General features: G+C 36.3%; 1 protein-coding gene across 1 annotated transcript in view; it reads left to right on the top strand.

The window, feature by feature from the left end:
• Positions 1-12,885, top strand: part of LOC136043064 (coronin-7-like) — a gene marked incomplete in the record, with an annotated part of 162,557 nt that overhangs the window by 34,861 nt on the left and 114,811 nt on the right. Inside the window, 1 exon segment of the mRNA XM_065727976.1 lies at positions 12,322-12,514. Within this exon segment, the coding sequence (XP_065584048.1) occupies positions 12,322-12,514 (193 nt within the window).

Here is a 12,885-nt window from a genome sequence, read left to right as displayed (position 1 = left end):
TTGCATATGACGTCATTATTAGTACATACGGCTTTGTGTATGCACAGACAATGGGAAAGCCAAGAATGTTGTATATTCGCAATTTTTACGTAGTTTAACTCCTGCAGACGAAATGAATGCTTGCCTGAAAAATTCTAATTTATGGGCACACGTAAAAATATTAAAATTAACTACAAATATGCGTGTCCGATTGCAAAACGATGACTCTGGTCAAACATTTTCAGATCAATTGCTGGCAATTGGAAACGGAAAGCTCCCAGTAATGGGAAAGCCAAAAATGTTGTATATTCGCAATTTTTACGTAGTTTGAAACACATATATAAATCTATCTATATTCACAGGTGGGACACAGGGACACAACTACAATGGCGCGTAACTAATATGGCGCGTAACGACTTACGCGCGCGGGGGGGCTTGGGGGGGTGCGAAGCGCCCCACCAACTAGGTGTTGGGGTGGCGCGAAGCGCCACCCCAACAGCTAGTTACCAATATTAACCTTCCGATTTAGAACAATGAATTTATGTTGGATAATTATTCTGTGCCTCTAGAAATTTTAATATTTTCGGTCTTCTCACGGGGTAGCTACCCTTCTCTGTCTTGGGTGTATATACTCTGTCTTGCATATAAGGCTGATGAACAAGTACCAGCATCATCCATTAGATTCGTGCACTAGAATCAAAATTAGCAGTAAATTTTCTTTTTTAAATTTTGGCAAACCTTGGGGAAGTTCTTCAAACCAAAAAGAACAAGTAGAGAATTAGATAAAGACGATACTTCCTCATAATGTTCATATGCAAATTACTTACTTTTGATAAAAAGGTATTTATTGAAAGTCATTTATTTCCTATTAAGAATTTAGATACACTAATTACTTCCTGTTGCTGAAGCTTCGCCTCGACTGGTTCCGAAGCCTAATTAAAAGCTGGTTTTGACTGGGAGCACAAATCATGGGGAAAGGACTCGCTGAAAAATTTAATAAACAATCAGTGGGAAATAACAATAAATTGAATTGGAATCCGAAGATTAAAGCATGGAAGCATTTATAGGTTTAGGCATGCGTTGTATCGAAAATTAGTAAGAAAAAAGAATTCATTGAATACGGAAATAGACGGCTCAGATGGATACTTGTATCTTGTTTCAAAAATAAGTAGTGAAAGTATGAACGTTAGGAGGAAAGTATTATCTTCAGTTGGTTCTTAACGGAGAATGGCATTATACTGCTCCTAAAGAGAGTTTATTGTTGATAAAGAAAATGTCCTATAAAGAAAATCTCGTCATTGTATTGCAACACAGTGACATGCCGAATTCCTTAGAGAGCGCTTTAGGGGGGTAGCTTAAGCCGACTGTGCCTTAACAATAAGGTTGTCTTGGCTCGAGAGTCATTCCCCGGTAGGTTTTAGAGGCACCGCCATACATCATTAGTCTGGCATATAGTGTGTGAGACGCTAGGCATCGCAAGCAGCACCAGTGTTCTAGAAGCTGTATTTAATCGTTAGATGTTGTAGGCGTAACTTCCAAATTGAAGGGATGTGGCTTACCTTTTTTTGTCTAACAGTCCCTTGAATGCTTCTGTGGATGCAGTTAACACAGTATCGTCACTCGAACTGTTCCAGTCAAGTTTTGTCTTCCCCTTACCGAAACATCAGTCTTCAACAACTTTTGGAGTGTCCTAAAGTATGCTTGCTTTGATTCTGATGCTTAAACAATCCAGTTTCGTGATTAGTTTATAGGTCAGCATCATGTCGTTGTGTTTCTGTCTAAATACTAAACGGTGGGACTTCTGTTGCTCACTTCTTTTGGAGTAAGGCGACTTGAGTAGACTTTTGATGCATTTTGCTGTTCTTCTTTGAACACCTTCAACGAGCTGAAAATTATCCTTATAGAAGGGACTAGCAAGACATGTTCTTATATCTAAGACCGGCCTTATTATTGCTTTATAGAGTTTTATGAAGGCATGGCTTGTCTTCGTCTTGTGATGGTTCTTTTTCCCAAGGCTCGAGTCGGCTGCAGGTATAGTATCTGAGGTATTCTCGTGAAATTAAGTCCTCCGCTTAGCAGGCCCGGGTTGACTAGGTGCGGGGCCTAATTGGAAGTTATTTGCGGGGCCCCATGTATATATTAGATCATTTTGTAAAATTCCATATATATATATATATATATATATATATATATATATATATATATATATATATATATATATATATATATATATATATATATATATATATATATATATAAATAAGTTGTCTGTCTGTCTATCTGTCGAGTGACGTCATGTCATTATGTCGTCATGAAGTTAGTTGTCGTCATGTTTGTTATGACGATGACGTCATTAAAAGTATTTAAGAAAATCGTTCAAAGACAAATTTTTAATTGCAAGAAGATCGTGGACGGAAAAATGTTTAATTGTAAAATGACTGAAGAACCTACAATGGCAACAGCCGAGGAAGCTGCTCAAAGACTCTATGCCAAAAAACTTGCGGCTGATAAAGAAAGTAAGAAAAGAAAGCGTGCCGAGGAATCACAAGAACAGCAAGAAAACAGGCTTGCGGCTCGTAAAGAAAGTAAGAAAAGAAATCGTGCCGAGGAATCACAAGAACAGCAAGAAAACAGGTTTGCGGCTGATAGAGAAAGTAAGAAAAGAAAGCGTGCCGAGGAACCACAACAACAGTGTGAAAACAGGCTTTCGGCTGATAGAGAAAGTAAGAAAAGAAAGCGTGCCGAGGAATCACAAGAACAGCAAGAAAACAGACTTGCGGCTGATGTAGAACAGAAAGCGTGCCGAGGAATCACAAGAACAGCATAAAAACTGGCTTGCGGCTGATAGAGAAAGTAAAAAAAGAAAGCGTGCCGAGGAACCACAACAACAGTGTGAAAACAGGCTTGCGGCTAATAGAGAAAGTAAGAAAAGAAAGCGTGCCGAGGAATCACAAGAACAGCAAGAAAACAGGCTTGCGGCTGATAGAGAAAGTAAGAAAAGAAAGCGTGCCGTGGAATCACAAGAGCAACCTGAAAATTATCGCCTGGCATTCAGGTACAGCCCAGTCGATTATTATAGCTTGAGTAGATGTGTTCAAATCGGGACTATGTCTGAAGTTTGTCCCTATTGCAAGGCCTTGAAATTCAATGGTGAAACAATGGGAATGTGTTGCGCCTCAGGAAAAGTTAAACTTCCTCTACTGGCTGCACCACCTGAGCCATTGATGACTTTGCTTTTCTGGAACTACGTCAGAATCTAAGCGTTTTTTATCACAGATCAGAAAACATAACTCATGTTTCCAAATGACGTCGTTTGGTGCCCAAATCGAAAATCCAGATCAATTTATGCCTACTTTCAAAGTAAAAGGGCAAATTTATCATAGAGCAGGGTCCCTTCTACCATTCTCAGGCGAGAATCATAAATTTTTACAATTGTACTTCATCAGTGATAGAAATTCTGAATTGAATGCACGTTGCGAAATTTCTCCCGACGTTGAAAGGACAATCGGTTCCCAATTGTAACATCTTTTCCACGAAAATAATAATTTAGTGTGTCTGTTCAAAACAGCCATCGATTTGATGCCTACTGATACGCATAAAATTGTTATTTCCGCTGACAAAACGCCTCCTGGCCAACATTTGCGTAGATACAATGCTCCAACTATCGACGAAGTGGCAATCGTTATGGTCGGTGATTAGTTTTTACCTCGAGATATTATTCTTCATAAGCGAAACGCTCAGTTGGTAAGAATTGCTGAAACTCATCGGTGCTACGATGTCCTACAATATCCGATCATTTTTTGGGATGGAGCCGACGGCTATCACTTTAATATTAAATTGATAAATCCAGCCACTAACAAAGAAATGAATAAGAAATGCAGTGCAATGCATTATTATTCCTATAGACTAATGATTCGGCAGGATGAAGACAATTATATTTTAAAATGCCGTCAATTGTTTCACCAATACATCGTTGATATGTTTGCAAAAATTGAATCAGAACGTTTGCTATTTATCCGTCTGAATCAGACCAAGCTCAGCTCTGAACAATACATTCATTTGCGAGATGCAGTTGTAAATGACGGTAATACCACAAACGTTGGAAGATTAACGATTTTACGTTCGTCATATGCTGGCAGTCCCCGTCATATTCATGAATATGCTCAAGATGCTATTGCGTATGTTCGTCTCTATGGTCGTCCAGATTTATTTATTACATTTACATGTAACCAATCTTGGGACGAGATACAGCAGCTTTTACTTCCAGGACAATCGGCGGTTCATAGACATGACATTACGGCCCGTGTCTTCCGTTAAAAGTTGAAATCACTGATAAACTACATAGTAAAACTTGAAGTGTTTGGGTCAGTGCGATGCTGGACGTACTCAGTGGAATGGCAAAAACGAGGATTACCACACGCACATATACTAATCTGGCTACATAATAAAATTACTTCTAATGTAATTGATGATGTGATTTCCGTTGAAATACCTGATGAAAATGTCGATAAGGGCTTATATGATATTGTTGTAAAAAATGTGATACATGGACCTTGCGGTGCACTGAACGAAAAATCACCATGCATGGCCAAAGGAAGGTGCACAAAGCAATACCCTCGACTTTTAGTACCCAACACAATTACTGGCAATGATGGTTACCCACAATATAGAAGAAGATCTACTGAAGATGGCGGTAAAGCAGCAATAATAAAGAAGCGTAACGGTACCATCATCGAAGTAGATAACCAGTGGGTTGTCCCATATTCCCCTTTATTATCAAAAACATTTAATGCACACATAAACGTTGAATACTGTAACTCCGTAAAGGCAATCAAATACATATGTAAATACGTCAACAAAGGCAGTGAGATGGCAGTATTTTGCTTGCAGTCCGAAATCAGTGATATCGAAGAAATCGTACAATATCAGGCTGGAAGATACATAAGCAGTAATGAAGCTGCTTGGCGAATTCTTTCATTTCCGATACATGAACGTAGTCCAGCTGTTGTTCACTTAGCGGTACATTTACAGAATGCTCATCGTGTTTATTTTTCGGAATCCAACGTGCAACAAAGAGCCCTGAATCCACCGGATAGAACGTTAACTGCTTTCTTTTCGCTATGCAAAAATGATTCTTTTGCAAAAAAAAAAACTGCTGTATACTGAAGTGCCTTCGTATTACACGTGGAATACTAAAAATAAAGTATCTGAACGTCGAAAACAGGGTAAGTCAGTCGAAGGCCAACCTACCATCTTCAAAGATACCACGATAGGAAGACTCTACACCGTTCACCCCAATCAACATGAATGCTTCTTTCTACACTGGGTTTTGGTGAATGTACCCGGTCCGACGTCCTTTGAGTATTTGAGAACTGCAAACGGTACTATACATGACACTTACCGTAGTGCTTGCCAAGCTCTGAATTTATTGGAGAATGACCAACACTGGGATAACTGCATCAATGACGCATGCGAAACGTCAATTCCAAGTCAAATTCGTGCATTGTTTGGAATCATACCAACAACTTGCTCTCCTTCAGCTCCTACAGACTTATGGGAAAAATGTAAATCGAAAATGTCCGAAGATATACTCCATCGAAAACGGTTAGAGACGTCAGATATGACTTTTGATTTTACATCAGAAATGTATAACTACACTTTGGTTATTATAGAAGATTTGTGCGTATGTATGGCAAACAAACCTCTTCAGGATTTGGGAATGCCTTCACCTAATCCTACCGCTGCTGTTTCGACATGTGTAGAATTGGATCGTGAACAAAGTTACAGTACGAGTGATCTATTGTCGTAAGTACAAAAGAACATTTCCAAGTTAACGTCGGAACAAAAAGATATTTATGATACGATAATGCATTGTGTCGATAACAACGTTGGAGAAATTTTCTTTTTGGATGCGCCAGGAGGTACTGGTAAAACGTTTGTGATAAAACTGATTCTGGCATCAATTCGATCAAAAAATGATATAGCGTTGGTAATTGTGTCGTCTGGAATAGCCGCAACGTTGCTGCCTGGTGGAAGAACTGCTCATTCCGCTTTGAAATTTCCTCTGAATTTGCATTCTACAGAAACTCCCACGTGCAATATTTCCAAATCATCTGGGATGGGTAAAGTATTGCAGCAATGCAAACTTATTATTTGGGACGAGTGCACAATAGCACACAAAAAATCGCTCGAGGCTCTGGATCAATGTTTGAAAGATTTGCGAGGGAATTCGAAACCCTTTGGCAGCACATTAATATTGCTTGCGGGAGATTTCAGGCAAACATTACCTATAATACCTAGATCAACCCCTGCAGACGAAATGAATGCTTGCCTGAAAAATTCTAATTTATGGGCACACGTAAAGACATTAAAATTAACTACAAACATGCGTGTCCGATTGCAAAACGATGACTCTGGTAAAACATTTTCAGTTAAATTGCTGGCAATTGGAAACGGAAAGCTCCCAGTAGACTCAATTTCAGGACATATACAACTACCTGCTGAATTCTGTAATTCAGTGACGTCCAAAAATGAATTGATTGAAAAAGTATTTCCGAATATTCTAAACAATTATAAAAATAATAAGTGGTTAAGTGAAAGAGCGATTCTTGCACCCAAAAATATAGACGTCCAAGAAATCAACAATATTGTTTTGACCAAGATTCGAGACCAGGCAGTCCTTTACAAGTCAGTCGACACAGTTTTGGAACCAAATGAGGCGGCTAATTATCCATCTGAATTTTTAAATTCCCTGGATCTTTCAGGGTTTCCGCCCCACGTGCTACAACTAAAAATAGGCGTACCAATAATATTGTTACGTATTATAAACCCACCAAAGCTTTGGCACGCGACTTGCCGTAAAAAAAAACAATGGAAAACGTAATAGAGGGAACAATCTTGACAGGACCTTTTGAGGGTGAGGCTGTTCTTATTCCTCGCATTCCCATGATTCCAACGGATCTGCCTTTTCAATTTAAAAGATTGCAATTCCCAATTCGATTAGCATTTGCAATCACCATCAACAAAGCTCAAGGCCAATCATTAGAAAAATGTGGTATAGATCTTAATACTGATTGTTTTTACCCATGGACAATTGTACGTTGCATGTTCGAGGGTCAGTAAACCTGACAATCTATTCATATAAAGCGACAATTGGAGAGCGAAGAATGTTGTATATTCGCAAGTTTTACGCAGTTAATTTGTATTATATCTATCTATCTATCTATCTATATAAAAACGGGTTGTGTGTATGCATGTTTGTTTGTTTGTAAAAAGAGCGTTTGCATATGACGTCATTATAAGTACATAAGGCTTTGTATATGCACAGACAATGGTGTTGGGGTTGCTTCGCGCCACCCCAACACCTAGTTGGTGGGGCGCTTCGTGCCCCCCCAAGCCCCCCCGCGCGCGTAAGTCGTTACGCGCCATATTAGTTACGTGCCATTGTAGTTGTGTCCCTGTGTCCCACCTGTGAATAGAGATAGATATATATATATATATATATATATGTTTTTAACTACGTAAAACATCCGAATATACAACATTCTTCGCTGTCCCATTGTCTTTGCATATAAATAGATTATCAGGTTTATTGACTCTTGAACATGCAGCATATAATTGTCCATGGGAAAAACAATCCGTATTCAGATCTATACCTCATTATTCTAATGATGTGTCCCTGTGTCCCGGTCGTCATTTATATTCCCTGTGTCCCGGTCGTCATTTGTGTCCCGGTATCCCAGTTTGTAATTTCTCTTTGAGTGTCCCGGTCGTCATTTATATTCCCCGTGTCCCGGTCTTCATTTGTGTCCCGGTCTGTAATTTCTATTCGAACAATCCCTGTGTCCCGGTCGTCATTTATATATCCCGCCTGTGCCCCCGGCGTCCCCGTTGTAGTTATGTCCCTATGTCCCGGTCGCCATTTATATTCCCTGTGTCCCGGTCGTGATTTGTGTCCGGGTGTCCCAGTCTGTAATTTCTCTTTGAGGTTCCCGGTCGTCATTTATATTCCCTGTGTCCCGGTCGTCATTTGTGTCCCGGTATGTAATTTCATCAGTTTACATACATGACGTCAGTCGACAAACAACTTCATGACGCATACAGCTCAATCCTTATAATGACGTCAGTCGACAAACCTGACGTCAGTCGACACACAAACATGACGTCACTCGACACACAAACATGACGTCACTCGACACACACACACACATATACAGACAACTTATTTATATATATATATACTAGCTGTTGGGGTGGCGCTTCGCGCCACCCCAACACCTAGTTGGTGGGGGCGCTTCGCGCCCCCCCCCCAAGCCCCCCCGCGCGCGTAAGTCGTTACGCGCCATATTAGTTACGCGCCATTGTAGTTGTGTCCCTATGTCCCACCTGTGAATATAGATAGATATATATATATATACATATATATATATATATATATATATATATATATATATATATATATATATATATATATATATATATATATATATATATATATATATATATATATATATATATATATATATATATATATATGTTTTTAACTACGTAAAACTTGCGAATATACAACAATCTTTGCTGTCCCATTGTCTGTGCATATAAATAGATTGTCAGGTTTACCGACTCTTGAACATGCAACATATAATGGTCCATGGGAAAACAATCCGTATTCAGATCTATACCTCATGATTCTAATAATTGCCCTTGAGCTTTGTTGATGGTGATTGCTAATCGACCATTCCCTGAGTCGCCATCGTCATTTATATATCCCCCTGTGCACCCCGGCGTCCCCTTTGTAGTTATGTCCCTGTGTCCCGGTCGTCATTTATATTCCCTGTGTCCCGGTCGTCATTTGTGTCCCGGTGTTCCTGTGTCCCGGTCGTCATTTACCTTTTTTAGTTTTTTTTCTTCTCTTTTATTAGTGTGAAATAATTCAGACGTCATATGCGGACAAACACGCAACGACATATGCGGACAGACAGACATAACCCACAAACAACTTATTTTTATATATATTTATTCATATTTTTTTAGTTTTCTTTTTCTCTTTTATTTTTCAGTTTTTTCCTTTTTTTTAGTTTTTTTCTTTTTTAGTTTTTAGTTTTTTTTTAGTTTTTTACCTTTTTTTAGTTTTTTTTAGTTTTTTTAGTTTTTTTAGTTTTTTAGCTTTTTTAGTTTTTTTATTAGTTTTTATTTTTTTTGTAGTTTTTGCCTTTTTTTATTTTTTTCAGTTTTTTTTTAGTTATTAGATTTTTACCTTTTTTTAGTTTTTTGTAGTTTTTTAGCTTTTTTAGTTTTTTTTCTTTTTAGTTTTTTTTGTAGTTTTTACCTTTTTTAGTTTTTTTCTTCTTTATTAATATTTTTTTAGTTTTCTTTTTCTCTTATTTTTCAGTTTTTTCCTTTTTTTTAGTTTTTTCTTTTTTAGTTTTTAGTTTTTTTTTGTTTTTTACCTTTTTTTAGTTTTTTTAGTTTTTTTAGTTTTTTAGCTTTTTTAGTTTTTTATTAGTTTTTAGTTTTTTTTTTTAGTTTTTGCCTTTTTTTAGTTTTTTCAGTTTTTTTTAGTTTTTAGTTTTTTACCTTTTTTTTAGTTTTTTTTAGTTTTTTAGCTTTTTTAGTTTTTTTTCTTTTTGTTTTTTTTTGTAGTTTTTACCTTTTTTAGTTTTTTTTCTTCTTTTGTATTAGTGTGAAATAATTCAGACGTCATATGCGGACAAACACGACGTCACTCGACAGACAGACAGACAGACATAACCCACAAACAACTTATTTTTATATATATTTATTCATATTTTTTTAGTTTTCTTTTTCTCTTTTATTTTTCAGTTTTTTCCTTTTTTTTAGTTTTTTTCTTTTTTAGTTTTTAGTTTTTTTTAGTTTTTTACCTTTTTTTAGTTTTTTTTAGTTTTTTTAGTTTTTTAGCTTTTTTAGTTTTTTTATTAGTTTTTATTTTTTTTGTAGTTTTTGCCTTTTTTTATTTTTTTCAGTTTTTTTTTTAGTTATTAGATTTTTACCTTTTTTTAGTTTTTTTTAGTTTTTTAGCTTTTTTAGTTTTTTTTTCTTTTTAGTTTTTTTTGTAGTTTTTACCTTTTTTAGTTTTTTTCTTCTTTTGTATTAGTGTGAAATAATTCAGACGTCATATGCGGACAAACATGGCGTCACCTGATCCACAGATCCACACACAGACAACTTATTTTTATATATATATATATATATATATATATATATATATATATATATATATATATATATATATATATATATATATATATATATATATATATATATATATATATATATATATATATATATATATATATATATATATATATATATATATAGATGTATATCGGCACGTGACAGGATTCTATATATATGGGTTCTCACTGTCGCTTGTCCTCTAAACGCAGACAATTCGAGCCTTTTCTTGACGTCATGATGTCCAAATGGACCTTAATTTAGAAGTAATGCCTTCGTAAAATTACGTTTTTTAATAACCATCACCATCGTAAAATTACGTTCCAAAAGTTAATAAGCATCACCATCATTTTTAATTTGTTTATTTCGTTTTATCCCGGCTCGTTTTTCGTCGTTATGAAATACACATCGCCGAAGCTTTGTTTTTTTTTTTTTAAACAAAAATATGGTAGTTATTGATGAACTTATCCTTGTCAAAATCCCAAACCCAATCGTCCTCGCGATCTAATTTTCTTTGCTTCTTCACTTTCGCTCAACGTAATTGCTAAGTTATCTAATCTATCCTTATTATTGTTGATATTAGATAGTTTTTATTAGTTTTAGCCTGGAAAATAAACTCTCTCCAGAACCAACCCCTACTGGAATTGTTAAGAGTATTTCAAGATTTCGAAAAAAATGTGTTCTTTTTTATGGCAGCACGGAGCCCTTTCAAACACTGGGTCCGATTGGGTCCAATTGTTCCAATCACCCTTTATCCGATACTGCTACTTAAGACATTTTGCGAACTAGATAAGATAAATTCATCACTATTAACGAAGACTCTAACCACTTGCTCTTGTGACCTAGGTAGTTTATAAGTCAATTCACCAATTAAGATTTGTTCCCGACTGCTATAAGCTTGCCTTAAAGACGCCGGCATGGCACCTTGGCAGCATTGGGTAGCATGAGATCTAGTGGATTGCCCTGGTCAATTAATTCAGTAAGGATTTTGCATGAATCCAGGAGATTTGTCTCAATCAACTATCCAGGTGAAGAGCTGGTTAGTCGATGTACACTATTGGCTGAGAAGTGCTTAAGAACCAAAGGTTCGAGTATTCTTTTCATAACTTAACCAATAACGAAACCATTTTTGTGACTAACTAATCAGTAGTTCTTTCCGTAAATACTGATTCTTTTTCAATTTTTAAGATTAATTCATGCTTCTTTCCACTGCATAGTTTCTTCACCCGTGTCTGTGGAATGTTCATGTAGGCGTGCCAGGGGTATTGAGATCTTGGATGCCGCTTCTTCCAGAAGTTATGACTAAGGTTACCTAGACATGCAATTCTCGCTGCCACTTATTTTTTAACCGTATATTTCTTTGTTCTTCAATTTTGATTTGATTTGTTGTAATTATCGTTTTTCAACTATTACTGCTACATAGTAGGCCTACTTAGTACAACTATTTCTTACCTATATCCAACTATTACATACCTATTTCTTTTTTCTTCGTTTCCATTTATCATTGCTTTATAATTTTTTTTTTCTGTGCCTTTTACCTTAGCTACTCGGATTGGTCTTGTCATAGGTTGTTGATTTTCACCCATGCATTAACATTTCTCAGGTCGTTCATTTGGTCTTGTCTGATTAGATGGTCCAGTTTGTTCATTTTGAGCTTACATTTTTGTCCCTTTTTTCCTCATTTTAAGCTTACGCTAATATACGTTATTGTCCTTTAGATATTATGAAACTGCTGAAAATGCCGTTTGAAATTTACATTGCCGAATTCCTAAGTTTTGGCTCTGTAAATCCTTCTAATATTGTTTGAAAATCTAATTTTCTTTGCATCTTCACTTTCACTCAACGTAATTGCTAAATTATCTAACCTACCCTGATTATTGTTGATATCAGATAGTTTTTATTGGTTTTAGCCTGGGGTATTGAGATCTTGGATGCCACTTCTTCCAGAAGTTATCACTATGCCACTTCTTCCAGGAGTTATTACTAAGGTTACCTAAATATGGGGACTTATTGTTTTTGAGGTTTAGTAATTAAATTTAAATTAATTCTATAGTAACAGTATTTTTTTATTGTTGTTCTTTTTTCTTTCTTTTTTTTTGCTTTTTCGAAGTAAAAAATAAGTTTTGGTCAGATTTATCTTCCTTTTAGGTAAAATTATGGTCACTTCCTGCTGATGGTATTAAGGAAAACATTTCTAACGCAGAAGTAACTCTTTCCCTTCCCGGCACTCCTAAGCGGATTGAGGACTTACAATTCCACCCTAGTGCAGATTTTCTCCTGGCTGTTGCTTCTGGTAGTACTTTGCAGCTGTGGGATGTGCGCCATCAGAAAGAGCTTATAGGTATTTTTCATTCTATTTTTTGATAGAAATTAGGAGAGGGGGTTAATTTTGTGAAACTGTTAAGAAAAAATATATAAGACTTATAGCTTTATTTCAAGTATAGAGTAGTTTGGGCTCTGCTTCCCTTCACCTGAATAATAAAAATATTATTCCCTCTTTTCTCTCTAAGATCTCCTCTCTTTTCTCATTTTAGCTTTATGATCTCCTTTCTTCTCTCAAAGAGATCTCCTGTTTTTATAGCACTTGGTACAAGTGGCATATAGTGATCGCAAATTCTGTCGGTCTGTCTGTCGGTCCCGGTTTTGCTAGTTCAGGCACTTCCCGATAAGCTAGGACGATGAAACTTGGCAGGTGCCTCAGAGACCAGACCA

This window comes from Artemia franciscana, chromosome 2, assembly GCF_032884065.1.
Source record: "Artemia franciscana chromosome 2, ASM3288406v1, whole genome shotgun sequence".
NCBI classification, from domain to species: Eukaryota; Metazoa; Arthropoda; class Branchiopoda; order Anostraca; family Artemiidae; genus Artemia; species Artemia franciscana.
Note: the sequence above shows the minus strand (reverse complement) of the source record. Positions and strands in the feature narration are given on the sequence as shown.